The following is a 25,259-nucleotide window of genomic DNA, read 5'->3' on the forward strand; positions in this document are numbered from 1 at the left end:
GACAGATTGGTGCCCTATCCTGTGTATGTCCCCTCCCCTTCCAGCCTTATGCCCTGTGTTGCCGGGTTAGGCTCTGGCTCCCTGCGACCCCGTATGGGACAAGCAGTTTCAGATGATGTGTGTGTGAATTGTGCCAAAGTGCTGGCTGAAGATAAGCGCAGCAGTCAACTAAGAAACTTTCTCCATTTCCACTGAATTACTCTATGAAGATATATGTAACTGAAGCACCAGTGAAAATTTTCAGCACACTTAGATGAAACTAGTTTTCTTCATGATGTATTCAGTTAAAAAGTCTCACCAAGAACTCAGCTCTTCACAGTAAACCTAAGAGATGCAGGATAATTGTGGGCTGTTTTGCATACAACTGTTGCCTTGGTTACCGCAAAATTTGTACTAAAACTTTTGACTGGTGTGACAAATGGAGAAAAATAAAAACAGGGGGTATAGCGTGCCCTTGTCCCATGCTCCCATATCTCACTGTAGCACAGGGGTGGGCGACTGTGGCCACGACCCTCCGTTGACCTGAAGGGAGGAAGGTGATGGAAGCCCTGCTGCCAGAAGCTCGGAGGCTCTCATGATAAAAGTTCTGCTAAGAAACTCTGCACACACATGCAACGGCATCAGTTCTCCCACTACTACCTACGGATTGCTCCATTAAAAGCTGTAAAAAGAAACCAGCCAGTACAGCCCATATGTATTCCAACACCTCCACCACATTCATATGTCTTTATTAACTCATTTGGTTATTTCTTTATTAAGAAGAATAAGGACTCTGTAAGTGTAACACAAATACTGGAAAATACAGAGCTGGTTTTCAGGAAACCAGCAGTATTTATTTTGTGGCTCCCTTTGCAGTATTCTTAGTAAGAGTCTATTACTTTTATACTCATGCCTGAAATTTAACTTTTTTCATTATATTTACACTTAGATTAATTTTGCAGATGCTTTTCTGCAAAAGGACTTGCAGTTATGAGAAACAAAAAGTACATTCAACAACACAGAGAGCTTCAAGTGCTGATGCACAACTTTCAAATCACAGTTTTTCTGTTCTGTACTGTTGCTTTACTGGTACAGATTACCAGTGTAATAGCCAATCAATTTAATCACTTTTTTCGTTTTGTTGAGTGGGCACACCCTGTGTTTACCCACCAATTTAATTCCGTAGATGGCAATAAATTGCACCCCCACACAATTTAAGTGTGGAAGTGCCTTATTTCAATTCACTTACACAGTGTCCATGATTTCTATCTGTTTTTTACTAACAGTATGAAAAATGTTGCATTAGTTTTATCAGAGGAATTTGTCAACAATTGGGACTGAATGGGACCTTGTGGAGGAGCTTGTGTTATTTTATTTTCAGGTTTTTCGAATTAGTTTAACTTTTCACGTTGCTCAAAGTTGAAGAAAATAGTTAAAAAGTTCAAATTTTACAGAGCATAAAGTACAAAGAACTTTTGGTTTATTGAAGTAATATGTAACGTTTTTACAGAGCCTTACTTGTAATTAAATCAAGGGACATCTGTATCGTTCAGCTCAAGTTAAGAACAAACAGATTTACAAGTTACAAACACTTTTCTGGACAACGTTCCTGTATTGACTAGGCACTGCATATGTGCATTAACTGTCCAGAGCTCCTGGCTGAAGGACTGGTGTCTCAACTCGATTTCTAGAAGACATCAGAATTCCTTCATCAACACATCTGCAGTTTGCATTGAAATATTGTGAACATTTGGAAGATGGAAAGTACATTAATAGCTCTATGGACATATGGTATTATTTACTCATGAAAATATGTATGAAAACCGTGCTCCTGCATTTTGAAAATGCATGCATGTACTTCCCTATTTTGATGGAAACATGAATTGTGAAGTCTTGCAAGTTCATTTGTTTTAAAATTAGTCAAAGCCATCCACTGCCCTTAAAAAGATTTTTGGCTACTTGAAAATAAATCAAAATAATTCTATTTGCAATTATTTACATTGTACAAACATGACTGGGGTTTACCCACGTTTTACACCGGTGAAGTATGGTGCACTATAATGACACAGCACTTTCTGAATTAGAATCAAATTGAAATGTAGCAGCAGTTTTCCATTAACTGCCTTTTCCTTCCAGCTGAAATACATTGCAGAGAAAAGCCAGAGTGAAAGAGAGAAAAAGAAAAACAAATCACGTGGAGGCCCTAAGCACCACAGCAAGCATTTTATCTGGGCTGGGAGATTAAGTGGGGACAGAGCCCTCTGCAGCCAAGCGTACTGCTCATGTCACATGCAGCTCCGCGCCAGGCAGAGAGGCCCGCCGAACCCCCCGACCCACTGCATTTAACCCATGCGGCCGTGTGGCCCCTGCCCCCCCCGAGCCTAGATATGGCCAAGGGCCTCTCAGCACCCACTTAGAGAACACAGCTGCAAGCTGTGGAGAAGTGTGCAGGATTCCGGCTGGCCGTAGAGTTTCCCGTCCCCTGTGGTCGGAGAAGATGTTACTTTAGTGTACCATGAGTAGCAAGTCACTTTGGAGAAAAACATCTACTAAACTAACAAGGGTAAATGTAGGAGGCAAAGGGAGATAGGGGGGTGTAAATTATACAGCAGAAAAGGAAAGTTATCCCAATCCTTCAGCTGGATTGTTAATATTTTTTGATGATTAATGTTTAATACCAAATGCATGCGTTATAGCTAACTTTTCAAAGGGGGAAGGACTACACTTGGTGAACAAATGCAGTAACTGAAACACACACACGCACAAAGTCCCACAGTATCTCTTTTCCATGCCATGGCTATATGTGGGAAAAGGGGTCGCGAAGAGACATGCGTGGGGCACTGACATGCTCTTAGAAAGGGAATCTGGTCTCGTACAGGATTTCCCTTAACTGTAAAAGCAGGAACTATGCACCCTGCAGCAGACATTAAACTGTAATGTTTAAACCGTTTAAAGATATAACCGCAATATGGAACCATTCCGACTCTCCATCATCAGTAATACAAGTAATTTTTCAAATTTCCTCCGACATCTTCCAAGTCGAATAATCTTTTTCATAAAGTTTCCAAAATAAGCAGCTCAAGTTTATATCTGGCTGTTAAATTTTTTTAGAGGTCTCTTCCATCACCTGCCCCCTTTTCAGAATGAAAGCAAAGAGGAAAAACGGACAACTGCTATATAAGAAACTGAGCATGAAGGAACATAGAAAGTGTCCTTATTATTGCACAACCTTTTGGCTTAAGAGAAGGCACACTTTAACAGCGTATTTATCCTTTTTGGGACCAGACTGTTCCTGCTGTTTGTTTAACTATAAGAACTTTCAAATTACTGGATGATGACTTCAAAAAAGCTGTATTATGCATTGCATAATTTATCTATCATGTAAACATAGGGTAATGCATTGATATAGTATATCATTAAGGGACTCTTCATCTAGTCATTGCCCAAAGACTTTCTTTAGAACTGCTAAAAAATACTGCCATTCAGAGCACTTTCAAACACTTAGCATTATTAATTGCCACCAAGCAGCCAGGGTGTTAGTCAGGGTTTTTAATACTACTTATGAGCACATAAAGAAGTCTTTCCAACATGTCTGCTATAAAAATACACTTAATCCCTTTACTTGCCAGCTGACACATATCTTGTATAAATAGAATATAAGACAATTAATGCATGACTCTTATCAATAGTCGGACAGCTTCTTTAAGCCCATGGCACTACACTATGCATTTTTCCTGGTTATGTGTTTTGTTTCTTCCAAATTTAAGAGAGGGAAAATGGTTATGAGGAATCAATCCACACTGCTGTTTTTTTTTTTTTTTTTTTTTTTTTTAAAAAGAAAAAAAAAAAAAAAAAACTGACATGTGTTTTACAGTGTTTTTGCCAGTGGTATGAAACAGTAATTTTTACTTCTTATCATTCAACTGAAAATGTGTTTCAAAATCAAGTTTGTGAATAATTGCATAGATATCTTATCTACAGCCTCCCCCTAACATCTGCTCTCTCTGGACAAATAACAATCCAGGCTGCTGAAGCAAATTTTATACGGTCCACCACTAATCAAACTTTAAATACACAATCCCCAGCAGCCACACCCACACACTTAGCCAGAGCATGCAGACAACCGTTAATCAAAGCAAGAAGGTTGTGACTCTGCATGCATGTGTGTGCCTGTGGGTTTAAGTGTGTGTATGCCAGCGAGTGTCATGTGTATGTCTGTGTGTTCATTTCTGTATGTATGCAGATGTACAAATGCAGTGTTTATATGTTGGTCCGCCTGTCTTTTTTGGTGTGTGTCTCCAGTCACTGGTATGACCTTTCACTGTCAAAAGGTAAGAACAGAATCCAGACTTTAAAACCTGCCCTTCACTGCTCTTAAAAATAGGGAAAAAAATCTTATTTCTTGACAAGTATTTATGTATTATAAAGTGTATGTGTATTCAGAAAGTGCAAAGTGTCTATTTTCATTGGACAGAGGAGCCAAAAGTGACATGAAAACATGAATTTAAAGAAATACATAAATAAAATACTTTGAATGGCTCAGAAATGTATCTGTCAGAGGCAGACCGCTACTGCGGAGACCGCTAATCCAAGTTCCAAATTCACCACAGAGCCTTGGAGGAGACACGAATACATCTGCAAACGCCAAGCATTGTCACTCCATTTTAATAAGTGAGCACATGCTAAACAGAAATTAGCTATGTGACAATGCCTGCACAGAGACAACGCAATTCAACACAAATTATTTATACGGAACGTTCTTTTGACAAGTGTGACACAAAGCACTGAAAATTGTTCCAAGGAGTGGTACAAAACACATACCCAATTACTAAGGCAATACACTTATATTTCACAATATGAGCTGGGTTGAAGAATAAAGTTCACTGGCCATTTGGATGGATGGATGGATGGATGGATGGATGGATTCTTTGGCCAGTTAGAAAGGACAGAGTACACAACATAAAGAACTAACCTGGAAGCCAAGCTGCAGTCAGAGAGAAGATGACAACGGGATAGAGGTGGTTCGGACCCAAGAAAAGAAGAAGAAAATGGAAAAAAGAAAAGGAAAGGAGAAAAGGTGATTAAGTTTCAATAGCAAGTTTAGACAAGTTTTATAAATAGAATGAAACGTGCCAAAGGCCTTGCACAAACCAATAGGAAATAAACCACTTGTCTTGCACATGCATATATGTGTTACTCTTTAAATTCTCCCCAGGACACATAAACTAAAAGGCACAGCTGTACTTGTGCATGAAGGGCTTTTTGGCTTTTATAATGATAGATAAACACATTAATTCAGGTCAAATGTGAACTTACCACATTTCTACCACAGTCTATATGCTGAAGTACTACATATGACAACACTATGTAGGTACTGAGGGACCAAAAAATATTAGTGAGAATATTTAATGTAGTTACACAATTTTTGAAGAGAGACACATTAGACTTGCTAACACTGGAACAACTGCAACCCAACCCTCATGTTATACCTACTCTATATAATAAATAACATGATAGCACACAGTGGTTAGAGAAACACTGATTTTGCAAACAAAGATATGGCAGCTGCAAGTGAATCATTACTACAGCTGCCCATCCAGTGTTTTTTTTTTTTTAAACTAAGGAACAAATGGTGAATTTTTAAACAGAATTATATTAAAATTACAATTAGCTAAGCTGTGATATCATCAGACTTTTTACTTTATTACTCCATGCGGTGACCTCCATACATTATCTCTTGTTTATCCACGTTTCCGTCAATACCTGTACTGTGTTTCCAACATATATGACTGTAGCTTGAACTATGGGATTTCCAGTCAAACATGTCACTGTAATGCCAATTACCATCAGAGGATCATTGCTCAACTACAGAGATAAAACAAGCCTTAGTCCAAATGGCGATTTCTCAAACCAAGCCCATGAGGTCATGCAGGATTACCATGATCATTTGTAAAGGACAAATTCAATCAACTACATTCTCCCTAGAGAAAAATTCAAGCATGTGCAGTATAAAACTTATGATGTCAACTATGGGAAAAGATAAGGATGGCTCCTGAGGAACTCATCAGCTTTCTTTTATTATCAACATAGATTTCCAACTTATCATTATTTAAATGCTGCCTCTCCAAGTTATCAGTATTGAAATGGGGGTGATATCATCCATAGATTAACTGTGCCTTCTTTTTCAGCACAACACAAAATTCTTCACACGTTGCAGTTTGCCTGGCAAAGAGAACCCAGTGCGCATTATTATTTGCGTTAGAGATAAGCTGTGCTTTGTACTGTTGATGAGCCGGGAGGAAACGGGACATTTGCTTAGCAGGCGGATGGACAGAGAGAGCACACAGTGAAGGAGTGAGGCAGCAGAACTGCACTACAAAGAACCAGATAGGTGGACATGGGGGGGATCTGCAAAGTGAGAGACTGAACACAGGTAGGGTTACTATATCGAGCAGTTCGTCAGAGCATTAACTATTGCGTTTAGCGTGTAAGGCACTGCAGGTGCGATGAGACCAGATTTGTAGAAATTCATAGCCTGAGGAGCTTATTGAAGGAGTGTAGAATTCATGTGCAAGGTAAAGAGGTGCAAAATTTGCGTACACAGGAACAGAAGGTGAGCAAACTGAGGTGTAGAAGGTTGCCGTACGGATGACGTGCTCACGCCGAATGCGTGTGAAGCGCTGCAGGTGCGCAGAGCGAATGAAGTGTCGAAGAAGGCAGCTGCAGGATGCAACGTGTGAGATGCGGACAGACAGAGCTCCTCCCATGCAACCACAGAAGTATGAGCGCAGCAGCATGCTGATCAGCCGGGGTAGACGCGGATGAGGATGCGGATGCAGACGGATACAGCGTCGCGCAGCCGAGAAACATGCCAGGGCAGAGCACTCACTTTCCAAAGAAATCCCACATAAGACCCCCTATCTGCTGTGGGGCAGCTGACACAGAGAGGTGCCGATCTGGGGGTGCTCTGCCGCTGGACCGGGGTGGGCGGGGGAGGTGCGGGCGGGGGCAAGTAAAGGGGATGGGGGAGAGGTTGGGGAGGGTAAGAACAAGATGATCGAGAAAGGCACATAAACACACATGGTTCAGTCAACACACAGTGGTAACTTCATGTGCATGAGACAGAGTGACACCATTACACTTACTGTAGTCTGTATACGTATACAGTGCCGTCAATAAGTTCTAAGGCTGGCTGTCGTGTAACACTAGTGTGGCTGCAGGGTGTCATCGACATAAATTTTTGTCAGTTTCTCAGTAAAGCAGCAACTGGAGTAGTAAAGATATTACAGCAGGCTTATGCTGACCAAGCACTCAGCCAAAGTGTTGTGTTTGTCTAGCACCAGCAGAGTGGAGAATGAAGAAAAGAATCTCTCGAAGATCATTATTGATGTGGTCGTCCAGTAAAAATAGAGAGCGAAGAGAAGGTGTTCGTTCGTTGCTGAAAAGTGGACGTTCTCTACTGCGTCTGTGCTCTAAGCACTCCTACCACCGAACCTCACTAAACACCTTCAAAGCCTGTGCGAGCGACCATGCAGTTGATGCATAGATAGGGCTGTTATACCATTACACGTAACACGCATGCGCCAATGGCTTACTTCCACAGCAGCATCACATGGCAGCCAGTCTTAGAACATACTGACCGTACCTCATACATATATTTTCCAAGGAAAACATACAGAGATCTGAATTATAAATTGCAGCAGTATGCTTTCTACCAGCATGTATATTTATCAACAGGACTCAAAGAGATTCCGAAATGTATGTGTTACCCTAAGTAAAATTTTACGTAACAGACGTATACAACTTGTTTTTTCCCCATGTTCAGCTGTCACCATCAAGGGATCAGATTCAAACTTTCCCCAGAGTGAGAAACGTTACACCGCAGGTCGAGTGCCGCAAAGGACGGAGCCGCAGCTTTAAGGCTCCAGGGAAGACATGCTTCTGTGCAACCCACTGTGCCCGAGCCCTCTTCTGGCACGCAGCTGGCACAGCGGCAATCCCGCACCACAAAGAGCTCAAACAGCCCAGGGGATGTTGCTTTAGCGAGGCGCGTCCTCTGCCAAGAACCCCCCATTTCCACATCAGCCTCGGCAGAACTGGCAGAGCGGGAGCATGGCTCGGGGGGGTAATGGAGCCCCTCGCACCAACCCCGTCAACATCCATTCGGCTCCTGACTTTGTTTTAATCCCCCATCCTCCGCTGCTATTGTCGACCCCCCCCACCCTACCCCTCCCAGGCCTCTCCACCCCGCCCAGATTTCCTGCACGCAGAGGGCTGTATCCACCCTGACAAACAGTCTGGCACAGTTATACTGCTTTCATTCATTTAGACTGCAGCTAGGGGGGACTTCATTATGGCTGAGTTTATTTGAACACCTGAATGAAACCTGGAGTCAGACGAGCGCCCGACAAAGCTCATTTTTCTGCACCTGGCTTTCAGGCCGAAGCCCCGTTGAGCTGCATTCCCTGGCAGTTTGGCATGAGCCCCTGGGAACGTCAGTAAAACAAGATGCTCATCTATAAATCACACTGTAATTGTGTACCGTTCTGCCAATAAAAGAGGAAGCACAATAATTTTTTTTTTTTTTTTTCATTTTTTTTCTTGGATCAGGTAGCCTGATACCCTGTGAACAAATTCTGGCTTGCTGTCAAATTCTATAAACAAAGTATGGTAGCAATTATTCACTTGTATGAAACCATATGAAACCATCAACAAGCTGGAGAGTGGTTACATTAATGCTGCACACAGCTACATGAGCAAAGCAACACGTTCACCAGAAATTCACACTTCAAATAGGGAGGGAAGGACCTAATAGAATTAATTCAGTACACTACACAGCTGCTATGCAAATTTGGAATACGGTATATTTGCTTTTTGTTTCAGGCTTCCTATGCAAAATGCTTCCTAGGTTGGAAGGAAAAGTGTTTCAGTGCTGAGTATGACTTTTTGCCTGTTTCAGTACTGTTTTTGTGTGAATAACTTAAAACATGAGAAAGAAGTAAGAGGCATACTAAATCCATTCACAATTCACATGACTTTTCTTCCACTGGCGAGAATTCAGACAGTGTAAATACATTTGGAATTTCTGCCTTAGACATAAAGAGGTGGAAGAAGTGAAACAAGTAGAATGAGGGGAACTAACAAACATTTTCTACAAGGGGATGGTAGAAAATGTAATGGGCCAGTGGAAGCAAGGGTTTTACAGAATGAAGGACTATTGAGGAATTGTATTTGTTTGGCAATCAGTTAAGGGGGTGACCATTACACCTGCTTGGGCCATCAGCAATTTAATTGTCTTCTGAATTCTTGTATTTCATCCATGAATTCAGCAAGGCAGCACAGAAAATATGGCAAAAAAAGCTCTCAATGCTTGCCAAACAAATGATCTCCTCATTATTGAAATATAAATGTTGCATGCTTTTTGAAAATACAAAAAAAAAATACAAACCACAAGAGAGAGAACCACAAGCACAATGAATGATTTTTTCATATCTTTTTGAACCTGCAAAACAATGTCAAGCTGAAAAAAATACATACTCACCCAGGTCTGCAAATGAAAATGAAAACAAAAAAAGAACAAAAAACAATGAACAAATAAATATACCTCAGGACTCTGCGGGGTAACTGGGTGAATATATGTATTACTCACCAACACAGAACAATATATTTTTCGTCCTGAAAATGCACCATACAAATTCATGGAAAGGTTCACAAGTGTTATCTGTTGAAGGGATTATATTTCAGAATCACATGTACACGCTACCATTCACGTGCATCTCAGGTAAGGCATCTGTATTTAACGCTCTCCAATTTCTTATTATTAATTCACAATAATCCCTCCCAAAATAAAAGGCAGATGTATCAAGCAGATCCCCTGGGTTTAATAGTCAAGCGGTACTGCCTTGCACCAGAGACTTTCACGCTCATTATTTGCCATATGATGTCAATTTGAAGAATGTAGTGTGTTACATTTTATCAAAGAACAGTATTTCTGTGTGCTCTAATTTAATTCCCCTCAGCAGGAGTACAGCGATTTGGACCTGTAACATCAAACAATGTGCAGTCACATTATTTCAGTGTGTGCACAGGGTAATGGCATGACCCTTGTCCCATGCAAGGTCTGTTACCTTTCCAGCTCTAGTATCTTCTTGTCCTTGTTGTTCTTCTCCGTTTCCACCTCGCGGAGGATCTCCAGTAGCCGGTCCACCTCGGCCTGCGACTTGCCCGACTCCTCCTTGTGGTAAGCCACCTCCTTCTCCAGGTTCCTCAGCTTCTCCAGGAACTCAGGGTTCATCCTGGCCATCTCCTCAGCTTCATGGGCCTTTTCACATTTCATGTTATTCAAACAAAAAGGTATGCCCACATTCCAAAAGACAAAACAGAGAAAGATACAGACTTAATAGAAAATAAACACATATTCATAAAAAGGGATGTTCACTTACAGATTAGACAAAATGAAGACACCATAATGGGGAGCGTAACTGTTGGCTCATTTAGCATAAAATATTAAGATGAGTGCAGGGGTTTTAGTGCTCAGCACAAATTTATGAACTTTAGAACATACATTTCGAATCAATTTCATGATTTTGATATTCAATGCATACATACAGCACACACCTTTTGCAAAACAAAAGTGCTTTGAAAATGCAAATTCAAAGGCATGTCAAACACTAATAAAAATCTGGTTTAAGTTTGTTTTTTTTTTTTTTCTTTCTTATCACCCACAAATTTCACTGCCTTGTGGTTGAATCCAATTGGCACAGAAACTACAAATACAGTGCATTATAAAACCACATCATTGCCATCATAAGAGGCAACATGAAGAGCTATACTTTAGAATCAGATAATGTACCTGCTTTCCCAACGCACATGTAAATAAGGCATTTCGACCCGTAAGAGTCACAAAGTCATCATAGGATTTGAGAAACACCCAATATAATAACATAATTAATAATAACTTCACGGCGCAGCACTTCCAAGTGAAATTGCATTTTCAAATTAAGCTTAAGAAAATAGCAGGAACAATAGTGTCCATAGATATCAGCCAAACTCAGCATAGCACACAATTAAAATATTTATCAATTATATCTCTATATGCTTCTTTGGTTATCTGCATATATTCTTAGCAAAATGGGCTGTTCAAGAATGAGTCCTGTAAAAAGCCCTTACATCTGCAAAGCTATAAGCTGAAGAACAAGTACAGGTACTGTCAGCGGTATGGATTTCACATTTGTGTGTTCAGCAATATTCCCCCAAAAGACTGTAAACCAAAAGATCTAAAATTTGCAATCGTTACCACTGAAGGGGGATTGCGCTTGAGTAATTTACATGAGCAAACACGCAAAACCATAGCTGCCGTTGTGACGCAACGCTTTTTGTCTCTTTCTTTCAGCAAAAAGGGCAAGCACATTGACACACTTGTGTGTGATACACAGCACAACAACATCACAGATGGTCACACAAACTGCACAGCGAAGGATGGGGACGAGGAGTGGGAAGGCGTGCACTTTTTTCGAGCCAAATCAGCTGCACTTTTGAAGGCCCCACGCTGGAAGGCGTGCATGGCCAAGCGAAAGAGTGATGATGGAGCGACTGGCGGAAAAAAGGCTGCAGTGGAAATGAGGGCCAATGAGGTGAGAGAAGGCAGAGGGCGTGGTGTTGAGCCTACCGCAGGTTTCCCGTCATTCCTATTCGGAGTCTTGGATGAGAAAGCCGAGGGGAAAACGAGGCAAGCAAAGGCAATGAAAATGTTGTCGCTTCTCGATGTGGCATGCACAGCGGAAGGAACAGGCTACAACACAATGCAACACCAATACTACCACAACGCTAAAAAAGACATCTATGCAATTTTTTCCCCCACTTGAAAGAAAAAATAGTGGTTTTCAACAAGTATAGATTAGAAATTTCGCCAGATTTTTTTCCCCTACTTTTGCACAAGAAACACATGTTTAAGGTTGGCAATTCAAGATGGAGTTATTTGTCAGTTTCTGGACATAAACAGTAATTAATTAACAAAAAGTCATCATGTAAGACATTCTTCTTGTGGAATAATGAAAGAAAAAAAAAACTTGGCCTGTGTTTTTTCCCCTCTTGTTGCTTCTCCACCAAAAAGGACCTCTCAAGAGCTTGCTTCTCTCCTCAGCATTATTATACTTTCATATAATCTTTATTTTTCGCTCTGCACTCCTTCCACAAGACCACAAATATCACCTCATTTTTTTGGGGTATTTTGCTGCAAATACCGTTTTGATTTGTTCACTTCTAAGACCTCAGAGAACATCAGTAACAAAAAAGATCTTTCCTTTTTGGTACAGCTAAGCAAAATTCTGTTGAACATTTGCTTGTTATGACTTTTAACCATTAGTGAAGTCTTTTTGGGTCATGTTTATATCACAAGTTTCCACAGACAGAAGCCCAGTCCTAATTTCAGATAAAATAATAACAATAATAAACTTGAATAACCCCAGTAAATCAAATGAATACCTTCTTAACCCCAAACAGATATATGACCAGTGAAAATCCAGCGTGTGCAGAATATTTCCACAGAGGGCGTCGTGTGCCACTGGGGGGGTGGTGTGGGGGGAATGGATGCACGCACAGGGCATGTGTGGTAGGGTGTGGTTACTTACAGGTAAACTCAAATATAATATTGTCTGAACCCTCAGGAAGAAAAGCCTTTGCTTGTTAACATCCCAATGAGCAATTCTCTGTATGATACTGAAGGCAGTCAATGAGTCCTATTGTGACATCATCCAAAACTAAAAAGGCAATGCACCCAGGCAAGCAGACTACAATTCACTTAACCATAATCATAACTATAATTATCTAATTCTTATACTTATTACTAATTATTATGGCACATTTGGTCTTCAAGATATCCAAAAGGTCAGGCACACTGTTGGTTCTCACTGCATCGTTGTGCTGTTTTAGAACTCAAAAAGCTTAATTTGTACAAGCTCCCATTTGTGGTCAGGATATTCAACCTCATTTCTGCTGTTTCTCCTTTTATAAACTAATTTCTTCAGTATCCTCCCACTGACACTACAAAGGAATCTTTCCTTTGAGCGTACCTGTAGTTTGCAATGCGAGCATGCAATAATGCCATGTAGACTTAAAGGCAACAGCAGCTAAATGTCCTCAGACACAAATTTCAGATTGGAGTTTAAAATGGACCGTCTGCAACATATATGCCTTGAAGTCTGCAGTTTGCATGGACCATTTCGCTCTATTTTTTTTAAAAAAAAAAAAAAAAAAACTGTGACTGTTATGTGACAGTCTTTACATACTGTATGTTACAAGCCATTCTAGTTTGTGGTAGATGAACTGGTCATTTTTGTGCAATCTCATGTAGACCCTGCAGATGCTCATGCTGTCAAACGTCACTGAAGATGAGCTCTTACAGTGCAGGACTTACAGTGCTGCTCATGTGACTGAAAAAGTGCTCAGCTTGCTACATTGCGATTGTGGGTTGGAATGGAGCAAAAACAGGGGGAGAGAAGGGGAAATCATCAGCTGGGCAGATCTAGAGGAACTGAAACACAAAGTGTGCCATTAAATAAGGCAGGTCATTTCCACGTAACACCTCTCAGCAGACAGGAAGGGTCAAGGAAAAATGTTGGATAGGAAGAAGTTGTCAGTTTTTGCAAGTCAAACAACCTATGAGTTAAAGGAAGCTATCCACTTTATATGATGTATTATACATCTACTCTAAAATTTTAAAAATAAAATTTTTTCTCAGTCTTGGCTAAAAGCAGCTCATGAAGTCAGCTCAAATATCTATTAAAAAAAGCTTCGCTAATCTAATCAATGTGTTTCATTGTGTTGTGACTTATTGCTAATGGCATGGTTATTGGCAGGTCCATGCCAATATATTATTAATATCCAACACTAATCATTGCTAGAGTCTTTGTACTACCCTTCTGCAATCAACTTCTTCTTAAAAACTTTGAGGACACCTTGTCAGGAATGGCATAATAAAAAAGAAATGAAATGACCAGAATTGAACTGGACTGCATTTGAAAGCACTACATTACCACTTCCAGTAGAAAGAACATTTGCTTGCAGTTTTTAGTGAAACGTAATTGATGTGAGGAAATGCATAAAGACCAATTAGACTGCACTGTCCATCGGGCCTCTGGTCAACCAAAAGTGCATGAAAACCACGGCCAAACCAGGAACATAGTAATTTATCACAAATGAGTGTGCTTGGAGGAGCCTCTGCACTCATTTTGCAGGAACTAAAAGTTTTCAGGTCAAAGCAGAGTGAATCATAGCTGATCCTGGAGCTCTGCATTTACCGTGCTTCCCCCCAGGGCTGAGGATGCCTGTTGTGGGTTTACAAACAGCTGGAGGTGGCGTATCAACATCCCCAAACCCTTGTCGATCACTGAAAGGGTGTTGTGACAGAATTCTAAACGGAATATTGAAGAAGTGGAGTACAAGTGCCAAACTGAGAAACATCCGCCACATGTTTATCAGCTGAGTGGTTCGTTTGCTGTGAGGAATAAATTCCAGGAGCAAAAAATGTGTATTTCCCAAGCCTAGAACTCTCATCATAAAGACAAAATATAACTCAGAGTTCAGCAAAAACAAACCAACACTATCCAATATTTCATTACTTTTTATTTTTAACATCTTTTAACAAAATTGTACTTTGTGTTGTTGAAAAATAATAAATATGGAAGAAAAATTGCCTCATTTAGTTTTTTGCACAGCATTGTGGGTCGTTGGCTCATAGGCCTCATTTTAGGTTAAGTAGACTTAACATTTCATTTGTCTTTAATTTAATGAAGCGTACCCATCCACCTTTGACCTACTCTGCATTACTGTTTCATTAATGCTCAATTTCTTTTCCACTCCACCGGTTTTAGAATTTAAAAATGAGCTGAACTAATAGCGGGATTGAAGTCACACTGAACAGAAATATTCTTTGTGGCAAAGCCCACTGGCAAGACGTCATGTGGACTGCCAATCCAGGGGAGGGAAAGCTCTTTGTAAAAAAACACAAAGAGAACTACTCCGACTCAGAAAAGGCACAAAGTTGAATCAGTTTGTGTTTGTAATGAACCAATTTCACTATGGCACTAAATACTGAGCCAGGTGCACTGGCTGTTTGTGTCATCACCCCAAAAAAGAACTGTTTCCGAAATCACAAAGGATGATATCAAGAAAACCTAAATAAACTCATGCATATGTGGGTTGTGTTGCATCAGTATTAGAGCATTTAAAGTAATTGTGTGCAAGTTGGAAAAATGTTCACAGAATGCAGTATGACAACTGGATTGTAGAAAATGCACAAAAAAGTTTGCTCACTGACCACTTAATCGCAAGTAGAAAAAATAATCTTGGCAGACAAAAAAAAGAAAACAGGTTGTTTTTTTACCAGGTCCTTCACGGGTCATTACAGTCCGAATGGTTGAAATATTAGGCCATGTAGACAAAGGATAAGCCAAGTGGTGGAAATGGATGCACGGAGCTAGGAGCGATCCAAATAATGAGGGCGACCACTATAATTATTCCATCTCATTCTGTCCATCTGAACATGATGGCGACACAAGATAACAGTCACACTACATGTCAATACGGCATGTCTGGGGTTCGACAGCTGGATACTGAAACAGTGCACAGACAGGGCAGACTGATAGGCAGGAAAGGAAATGGGGGTTGGGGGGTTTAATTAAGTGTCAGTGAGTAGTGTTACTGATTTTGTGCACCTGCTGGTTGTGTTTTGCTCTTGCCTGCCCCTTCTCTGGCCTGACACCACGGAGTGCCAACACTTTTCTCTCTGAGACAACTTATGCAGGACATGGACTTGTTTTCTCAGTGAAAAGCTTTTTAAAGGAAAAGATTTAACTCCTTGACTTCCAGCAATGTTCACTGCTTCTGTGTACTTAAATAAGGGTGGTTTGGGATTGTTGCAAAACTGATGGCCCTTAAAAGTCCTCCAAAGAAATGAATGAGACAAATGGTGTGAGGTGTTAATAGACAGGAAATGGCAGGAAATGTTTAAATGCCGAATGTCCTCCAGCATCATGCTGAAATAAATGAATTTGTGGAAATGTCAAATAGCACCTTTCGTTGAGTTTCACTTGAGCTACCATCAAGAACATCCAAGGACTAATGGCACATCATACTGTATACGCTAAGGCTAAGACACAACTTATACACTGGGCTGGATGAAGCCAATGAGTGTGTATAAAGCTGTGTTTGTACGTTGAAGACACACCTCACACACCCACGGTCTGACTTCACAGGGCTTTCTACTGCTGCATTGCTATGGAATCCTACTCGCCCTCCCAACTGCTGTTTGGAACATTTATCAGCCAGAAAATGCTGCAGACTTTTTTTTTTTTTTTAAATCAAACACCAGTTGATCCAAATTAAATTGGTTTACTATTGCATATTTCTCAGCTTCCTTGGTAAACATTGCTGTGGTGATAGCCTTTAAAAATAGTCTAAACAATAGCCCTTTATATCCGGTCAGGTCTGAAGGAAATGATTCATCAAACCTGGTCTAAAACTATACCAATGCTCTAAAAAACTGAAAAGCAAAAATAATAATTGGCAATCATGCGCATTAGTATGATTGTGAAACAGCCCTGATAAACACATAAAATGTTAATGTGACCAAATTTTGAAAAACGGGATACCTGCAATCAGTTTATTACTGTTGCTTCATTCCTCATCTTAAAAACTAATTCAAATTAACACAGATGCAAAAATACTTCTGTGTAATTTCTGCTTTTTAAATTACATTTCAAATAAATACATAAAAACTACACATTAACGCTGAATGAAACAGGGGTGTTTGTATTCAAAAAAAGGTTTCTTCCATTCTTTTTCTTTTTCTTCTTATTATTATTATTATTACCATCATCGTGAAATGGACAGGCACCCCATCCAGGGTGTACGCCTAAGCCTTGTGCCCAATGATTATAGGATAAGCTCCAGACCACTGCAACCTTTACTAAGACAAGTGGTTAATGAAAGTGAGAGAAGTGAAAAACATTATTATTATTATTGTGGCTGTTGTTTATATATTGTAAAACAGATCATAGTTCCATGATTCCATTTACATACCTGGACAATTCTTGGAAAATGAACACACTTAACACACTGTGAACCTTTAAGCAGAGAGACATGGCAAAAGACCATGAAGCATTTTGTGTTTTTTGTTTTCCTGTTAGGCTGACAGTGAGCAGTGCTCTTTCTCATCATCCCAAACTGAAAACAGGAAAGGTCCTAACTTCTCTAAACGTTGTATTTCTGCAGAGTACTGCGAAACTGAAGAAAAGACCCACCAGGGAAAGAATTCATCTTGATTACATCTCTGCACTGTTTCATACAACATATTAATCGTAACGTTCTTCATTGTCAAAGAGGCCAATCATGGAGGGACAATAAGCAGTTGATCTGCTGTGTGCTTTCATCATGATAACTCCTTGGAAAATTATTTTTCCACTCTTATTTTTTTATACTTTTCAGAACTGGAAAATCTCAGTGGTTCACTGTTCCCTGTATTGCTGCTTACACAAAGGTCATCACTTCACCTGATTTGCCTATTAAATACCCACCCATGTCCGTCCAGTAAACATTTTTTTTTCATTATATTGCAATGCATACTACAGAACCTTATGCATTAGCATTAGATCTCATAGCACTTTTTTAAACCCATTCAATATTCTGCTCCAAAAATGTATTTACAGAAGGAAACCTCGCTGCCGGTTGGACTAGAGTCACCTAACATTCCTCACACATGCGAGAACCGAGTGTACAGTGCTTACCTTCTGCAGCTGGGTTTCCAACTTACTACACTCCTCCTTCTTCTGCTCTATTGCAATCTCCAGAGATTTCAGTTTGGAGTCCTTTTTCAGGCCCGAGGACGCTAGCGAGGACGCGTGCTCCTTCAGGTCAATTAAACTGGACTAGAAAGACATAAATCCACATAGAGGGAGGTCAATAAGGAGTTATGGTGTCAATGCCATCTATCAGTCTACTTTCAGAAACTCTCGTCTTACTACACGAATGCAAAACTGAGACTTTTAATCAGTCACAGTATCTCAAAGTGGAACATCCCTTTGTGACTCTAGACTAAGAGTAAGCTTCTGACAATCATCCAAAACATATGGCATTATCAAGAGAAAGAGTTATGTATTTAATGAGATGGCATCATTCTTGAACATATTCCATGAAAATAATAAAAGGGAACACACAAGCATACACATATGTGCATTCATTTCTAATTTTACATATCATGCATTGCAAGTTCATAGATAATAATGCTTAAATTAAACAATTTTCAATTTATTATTTTTAATGCATGGTGCATTAAAAATAAATACTGTAATCCAGGCCTGTAAACTCGCATGGCTGAAGTTATTCACATGTTCCACTATCTTGTTTGATGAGCACAAAACAAGGTATAATTTCCAGAAATTATATACGTACACTGTTGAAGAGCATTAAAGAACATATCCTCATAAATTTTGGCATACTGTGCCAAAATAATGCTTCGGCATGTCTTCAAAATAATGAAGATTATTTTTGGCTTTTGGTCAAGCTTTGGCAAAGGTGTTTTTGGATGGGTTGTACAGGAATACTTGTGGTGGTAAGAATGAATTACTTTTACAATTAATGTTAACACTTTAAATATAGGTTTCAAACACCATATTACAACTGTTGTAATAATGTTGAAAAGCAAAAGTTCCTTGAAAAAGTTTGTAAATGCATCATCAGATTTTTTTCTCTGGTGATTTTACATTTCAGATGTAAAGGATTGGATTTGTTGGATTTGTTCCAGATGAGCGCTTGATTTGAGGAGATTTATCCACTGAATGAATAAACTGCACAATTCAAATAGCTACTAAATTAATTGTAAACCAAACACAGAACTTGAGCACTTACTGTCATATATTAAAATCCATTTAAAAAACACCATTTAAAGGGATGCATAGATGTTTACATTAATCTCTCAAATCCAAATGCTGATCATTATTTCAATTTAACATTTACTGAACGTATTGTGGACTTATAAGTCTTCGACCAATCAAGTGAAGGATTCATTCATTAAGTACAAATTCATTCCATTTCACCTAAGTTCAAAGAAATGATGTAAAAAATACAGCCTATTATGTTGGTTTAAACACACCTCTGTGATTATAATACCAACACGAATTTGGTTTCATACATCTGAAAACATCTGAAACCACATACTGAGTCCTCTGGTAACGTGTTTGGTTCAACATGGTTTTAATTGTGTGATTCATTCAGTGATTACTTTAACACAGTGTACAAATAAACCAAATGCTGCATGATGTTTCACTCCAGCTCCGATAGCAGGTGGGACCCAGATCCCAGTACGTTTTGGCTTTTGACCTCGCTTCCCAGTGGTACAGTCCACACACTGTGCCAATACTGCCCTCCCTCCGTGCCCTGAGCCTCAATCACTGCAAGGTATCTTGGCAACGCTTCTGAGACAAAGACCATGAGACAGCCCCAGAAACCTTCCCATCTCTAACAGCAAGGGTCCTCCCCTGACCTCACCTCCTTCTCAGTGAGCTCCGCCTGCAGGGCGTTCACCTTCTCCTTGAGTTCCTTGTTCTCCTTCTTGTAGGATTCTGCCTCTTCCTGCCTCTCTCGGTCCTCCCGCTCCCGCTGCTCCTTCAGGCGCTCGATGATTCTTTCCTTCAATGAAAAAGGCAGAGCCAGGAGATAGCAGGCTGCTCATGGCAACAGCCACCCAGAGACAAGACGAGACACGGTTTCTCCTGCAGCTCTGTAATTATTATTAATTAGTTGCTTAGCAGCTTTTGGTGTTGTGCCCATTTATACAGCCACGTATTTCTACTGGAGTATCCCAGAATAAGGACCTTTCTCAAAGGCACTGCAGCACTAACACGGAGTGGGACACAAGACCACGTTTTTAACCCTGCGCTTCTTTTTACCCCTGTCCATCCAGACTTTGTTTTAAAATACCATTAGGAACAGAGGATCAGATGCATTTTAACACAAACAGCCTCGCTGATCCCAGACTGGACACTGCGCTAAAGCTTCTGACAACAATAACTGCAGCACCATATAAAAAACAGCTGGGCTCATCCAACCAAGACAAACTTCACAATGTTTACAACAAAGAGTTACCAGGAATCATAACCACTCATTTGGGTTTCATGGAAATTGCAATTAGATCCTTAAAACAAAGCCTGAAAGAATTAAACGCATCCATGTCTGAGAACAGTTGGAACTATTGTTGTATGTACTTTAGCGCTGGTGAAAGCCGCAGAATCGGTGCTCTCTGCATTTTTGCAGCATTATCACATTCCACCTTAAGGAAGAGTAGAGCAGTAGATGCTGACAGTGGTAAATCTGTCTTGGCGTGAGACCAACCCTGTTGGTTCTTTTTTTATGGTACTTCCAAGCTCCAGCTAAGCTGTATCCCATTTAGTCATCGCTCAGGGCACCTGTTGAGAAAGCTTCTTGAGGATGGCATTCAAGAAAGACCCCCACTTATCAGATTAGTCTGTGGGGTGCTGCCATGAGGCCATGAGCGCTGAGCCGGTGCTCCTAAGAGCCCCGCTCTCCAACAGCCTGAGAACCAGACGCTTCTCTGAATGTCTGACATCACCCTTGAGCACGTAATGGCGTGCCTGACAGCCCCTCATAATGAAAGCGCTTTGTACCTCCCGTAAACACATGATGAATGGGCCTGAGAGAATATAGCAGGAGTGCTCCTCTCTAAAGTCTACCGCAGGCCAGCACCACTGGAAAGGCATCCCCTAACTGTGGCATTCCTGCATAATATCTACCTGGAGACAAGCACACGGGTGGCGCGCAGGGGTTTCGCAAACAGCGGGACAGTGGCTGTACGATTCTTTAACAATTGCATAGCCCCAAACTGGGTTGCTTGGTGGAGGGGTGGGCACTAATCTCCATTTCAAAATGAAAAGGAAAATGATCCTTTGTGGTCATGCACTCTCATCACAAGCCATCTGTCACAACAGGTATCACTTGAACCTTCTCACAGATTGCTCAATTCCAAAAATGATAACATAGTTTTTTTTTTTCTTCTTGACACACTAGCACTGTTTCTTATTCAAAAATGAAATAATGGACTGATGTAGAGACACACACACACACACACACACACACACACGCACACACACACACACACACACACACACACACACACACACAGAGTCTGAAACCGCTTGTCCAGAGTGGGGTCGCAGCGAGCCGGAGCCTAACCCGGCAGCGCAGGGCTGGAGAGGAAGGGGACACACCCCGGACGGGACGCCAGTCTGCCACAAGACACCCCAAGCAAGATTCGAACGCCAGACCCACCCGAGAGCAGGACCCAACCAAACCCGCTGCACCACCGCGCCCCCTTCTACACAGACACCAATAGGGCAGAAACACCATTACAGCAGATGAGTCTTTCAAAGTGCTGCACTATGTTACTTCCTCAAACTGGAATGAATGTTGCTTATGCTGAAGTTTTATAACCCTAAGTGAAATGTATTTGTAAGATATATAAAGAGTATTGCTTCTTATCTTTGATTATACTTTTAATGTTTGCCCGCCTAACAGTGTACCTAGGAACGTAGGGGTTTACATTCTTTGACTGATTGCCGACAGCCTATTTACTTAAAGTGCACAGAGTTGACTTTAAACACGGAATTCCACCCATTAATTGGGTGGCTATCAGTGTTATTACAAGAAAAACGTTTTGGATATTTACAACTTACAAAGATTAAATATATTACAAATGGATGTCAGTTAAAGGGACCTGGCTCAGGATTGGGGCTACCTTCTCAGACAGCGCCTCCTCCAGCGTGGCGAGCGCCGTGTCCGTGTTGCTCGAGTCCGTCTGCAGCGACTTCACGCGGTCCTTCAGGTTGCTCAGCTGTTTGTCCTTGTCGCGCAGTTGCTCTTGGAGATTTTCAATCTGTGGTGAGAGCGACATAAATAACATGTAAATAAGCACAATGCAAAACTCAACGCAGATGTACCCAATAAATGTCCCGAGGAAGGAGACAGCCACTTAGACTGAATTAAGCCTATTTACAGTAGAGTATTTAAAAGGGAACAGATTCAAAGGGGTCTTTGGATTGGGGTGTAAACATGAGAGCCATTTATTTCAAGAGCCTCTTGTATTCTTCATTCCTCCCTTCATCTGCTGGAAGAGCAGCTAATGAGCTCTTTGGCTTTGATAATTCTGTCCATTTAGTAAGAGTCACTTTCTGACCCGGGTAATCTTTTATACTATTTAGTGTTTTAATGGAAAACAAATGTGAAGAATACCTAAATCATTACGACTGAGAAACATTAAATACAGCACTTCTCCTCCGCTTTTTTACTATTTCACCATGTTTCAGATGTTTTCTTTACTATTTATTTGCTCTGTGGACAGACCCAGCCCTAAATCCTGGGCGGGACATTGCTGTTTTATCGCTGTGCAGAGCAGTCAGCGGTATAAACAGGTTGCACACTGTTTTAAATTAGAGAGCCACCATGCACATGTACGAGACTTGGACCACTTACACTGATGTAAAAAAGCAGTAAGTGGTAAAAGTTGTGGGTGCAATGCAGTGAGCCATCACCATGCAATCAAAGTACCCAGGTCTGAATCCCTGCTCCCACAGCAGTACCCTTGTAGTTTAGTGTACAGTCATAACACTCTAAATGGTCTTGGACAAGGCGTCAGCTAAGTAATACTTAATAATAATGAGAATAAAAACAAAGTGGCAAAGTAAGTTTAAGAGATCCATATTAGTACGCAGCAGAGCCCATTACTGCATTAAACAGCCCAGTTTCTCCAATCTGAACCACGTTTTGCCTGCTTATCGAAGGCCCCCCGAAACCGAGATCACAGCCGAAACTACTGCACACACAGGCGCATTTTTCCAAAAGAAATCAGCAAACTCTACTGGAGGTCACACACAAAGAATGTAGAAACAAAAGATGAACAATACACCATTCATTAAAAATGAGGAAAATAAACACTGCCAAAGAAAAATTATGGCAAAAGCCACAGTAGCCCAAAAAATCATATTGCCAAAGCTGAGAAGGAAAACATTCCAAAGAGAAAACTGTGGGCATTCCAGTCATGGGTATATTGATAGATAATGCAAAAAGGCTTCACGGCTATTTTCAAGTGAATCAAATTAAAAGCCTTAATATTTTCCCTGCTGAAAACAAGTTGGGAGTTTCATATTATCTTCAAGGAAAACTGCAGAAAATGACGGAGAAGGCCAGAGTTCTGACCTTAAGAGTCCAGATAGCCAAATTGCCATGATTAGTAATCCCAATTGACCGCCTCTGCTAGCCATTCAACATGATGTGCCGATATCGGGCTAACGGATGGGATCGGCTGGGAAACTCGGTGAGCTGTTCTGAAACGTCAACAGAGCCACAAATGACGGACATTCTAGGATTTCTCAAGGAAATTATGGCAGAGCTAAAGAGCGAGACGTGTTCTCTGTTGTCTGCTTCCGCATTTCAGACATTAGATGGTTGCGATGAGGGCTTCTGGGAAGTTACAAGTAATTAAATTCATTTACAGAACCACTTTGAAACAATCTAAAACATTTGCCTTTTCTCATGGAGCAAATTAATTGAAACACATTCTGAGGCCTTGGTATTCATTCCTGGGCCAAATCTGTCTTTTAACACTAATAACCTTCTACAAAGTGCTACATTTGTTCAATTAGGGGAATAATTTGGTGAGGCAAGTACTGGCGTTCTTGGGTACCCTGACAACCCCTCACATGCTCTGACTTCTTCCACGGCCAGAAGTTAAGAGTTTGAGTTTAAGAGATTAAAAAGACAGCGTAACTAAAACAAGTGAATTTTAATTCTGAGCAGTAAATATTCAGTACTGTTGAACATTTTTAGGGCGGCATGGTGGCGCAGCAAGCAGCGCTGGTCCCTCACAGCTCCTGGGATGTGGCTTAAGATATGGGTTTGATTCCTGCTCAGTTTGCGTGGGGTTTGCAAGTTCTTTTAGTCTGTGTGTGTTTCCTCCAGGTGCTCCAATTTCCTCCAAGTCACGCTCTTTGTTTCCAGGATAGGCTCCGGACCATCGGTGCCCTGCATTGGACAAGCAAGTTATTGGTAGCAGAGCGATGAATTTAACACAGTAAGCACTCAGAGTGTAAATGAAACATGCAATTCCTTAGCAGTCGCAAACTAAATCCTTTCCGAGAGAAGTGTTAAACATATTAATGAAATCAAGCTATCCAAACCAATCACTCTGCTTTAATAATGTAAAAACCATGAGGACACAAGTTCCAGCACATTGACGAAAGAGAATTGTAAGCACTGTCATTTCCAAAAACAATTTCTCAAAAGACACCTTTGAGGGCTTTCCTTTGCGATAAATCCTGCATATCTGTCTTGGTTTTGGATAAACGGTTACATTACTCACTGTGCCACAGTTTCTTTTGGCATCGATGAAATGTATATAAACACTAAAAAATACAGGTGTCGTGCGGCCTTCTTGCAATGGTGCAGAAAACATCATTTCACCTCTGACCCTTCCTATGAGACCATATGGGACATGGGAAGTTGATGCCACAGTATTCAGCTTCTATGCTGAGAAAAAAGACCTTTTTCCCAGCCCTGCCTTCCTGAACTTGCGCCAAGCAAATAAAGACACACCAAATGCTCAACCTTCTGAAACAGGACCTATATTAGTGACCCATCTGTTTCGTAATGACACTCATTCATCCGCTTAATTATTTACGAAACCGTGGAAAATTCTTCAAGTTCCCTGTTTTCCGAAGAAAAGCATCCATTTCTTCCCCTTCGCCCCCATTTCAGCTCTGTATTTCCGATATTTCCAGTCCCCCTCTGCTATTCTACACTGCTACCGACTGTTTGGCCAAGCTGGGACTAAACCGAGTCTCACACTTGCAAGCGGAACTTACACTTACATGCAATGGTTTAATAATCTTAATAGGCGCAGGACATGCCACAAAGTAAACAGTGCAACGTATACCGATGACACAAAGGCAGAAATCTCCTATTTTGGAAATAAGTCCGTGTCAATTCGTAACATTAAAAGTCAAGGAGAATACATGACTCCTTCCCCATAAACCGCAGCTTTATAACTAAAAGGAAAACACTGAAACCACTTTTGGCTATAGGTCTATAAGAGAAATAACAGTCCCCCTACGAGAGGCCTGCATGCAGGCCCTGTGTACTGCGCTGGGAGTTACACAATTGGGTCTGACTTTTATGAAAACGAGGACAAGTTAACTGCGGCTGGCCTTGCTCGTCGA

At 40.8% G+C, this 25,259-nt stretch overlaps 1 protein-coding gene across 19 annotated transcripts in view; it reads right to left on the reverse strand.

Moving 5' to 3' along the window:
- The window catches only part of LOC108925612 (ERC protein 2), a 238,838-nt gene that overhangs the window by 124,660 nt on the left and 88,919 nt on the right, over positions 1-25,259 (reverse strand). For 9 of the 19 annotated variants that reach the window (XM_029249231.1, XM_018737681.2, XM_018737678.2 and 6 more), the window contains 8 exons: positions 21,785-21,922; positions 19,522-19,662; positions 17,763-17,903; positions 11,648-11,677; positions 10,107-10,300; positions 9,521-9,526; positions 6,869-6,952; positions 4,952-4,963 (listed from right to left, as the gene is read on the reverse strand). In XM_029249231.1, the coding sequence (XP_029105064.1) occupies positions 4,952-4,963; positions 6,869-6,952; positions 9,521-9,526; positions 10,107-10,300; positions 11,648-11,677; positions 17,763-17,903; positions 19,522-19,662; positions 21,785-21,922 (746 nt within the window). The remainder of the gene's footprint in view (positions 1-4,951; positions 4,964-6,868; positions 6,953-9,520; positions 9,527-10,106; positions 10,301-11,647; positions 11,678-17,762; positions 17,904-19,521; positions 19,663-21,784; positions 21,923-25,259) is intronic. The other 10 variants (XM_018737684.2, XM_018737679.2, XM_018737689.2 and 7 more) reach the window with 7 other exon arrangements.

This window comes from Scleropages formosus, chromosome 2 (genome assembly GCF_900964775.1).
Source record: "Scleropages formosus chromosome 2, fSclFor1.1, whole genome shotgun sequence".
In the NCBI taxonomy this organism is placed as follows: Eukaryota; Metazoa; Chordata; class Actinopteri; order Osteoglossiformes; family Osteoglossidae; genus Scleropages; species Scleropages formosus.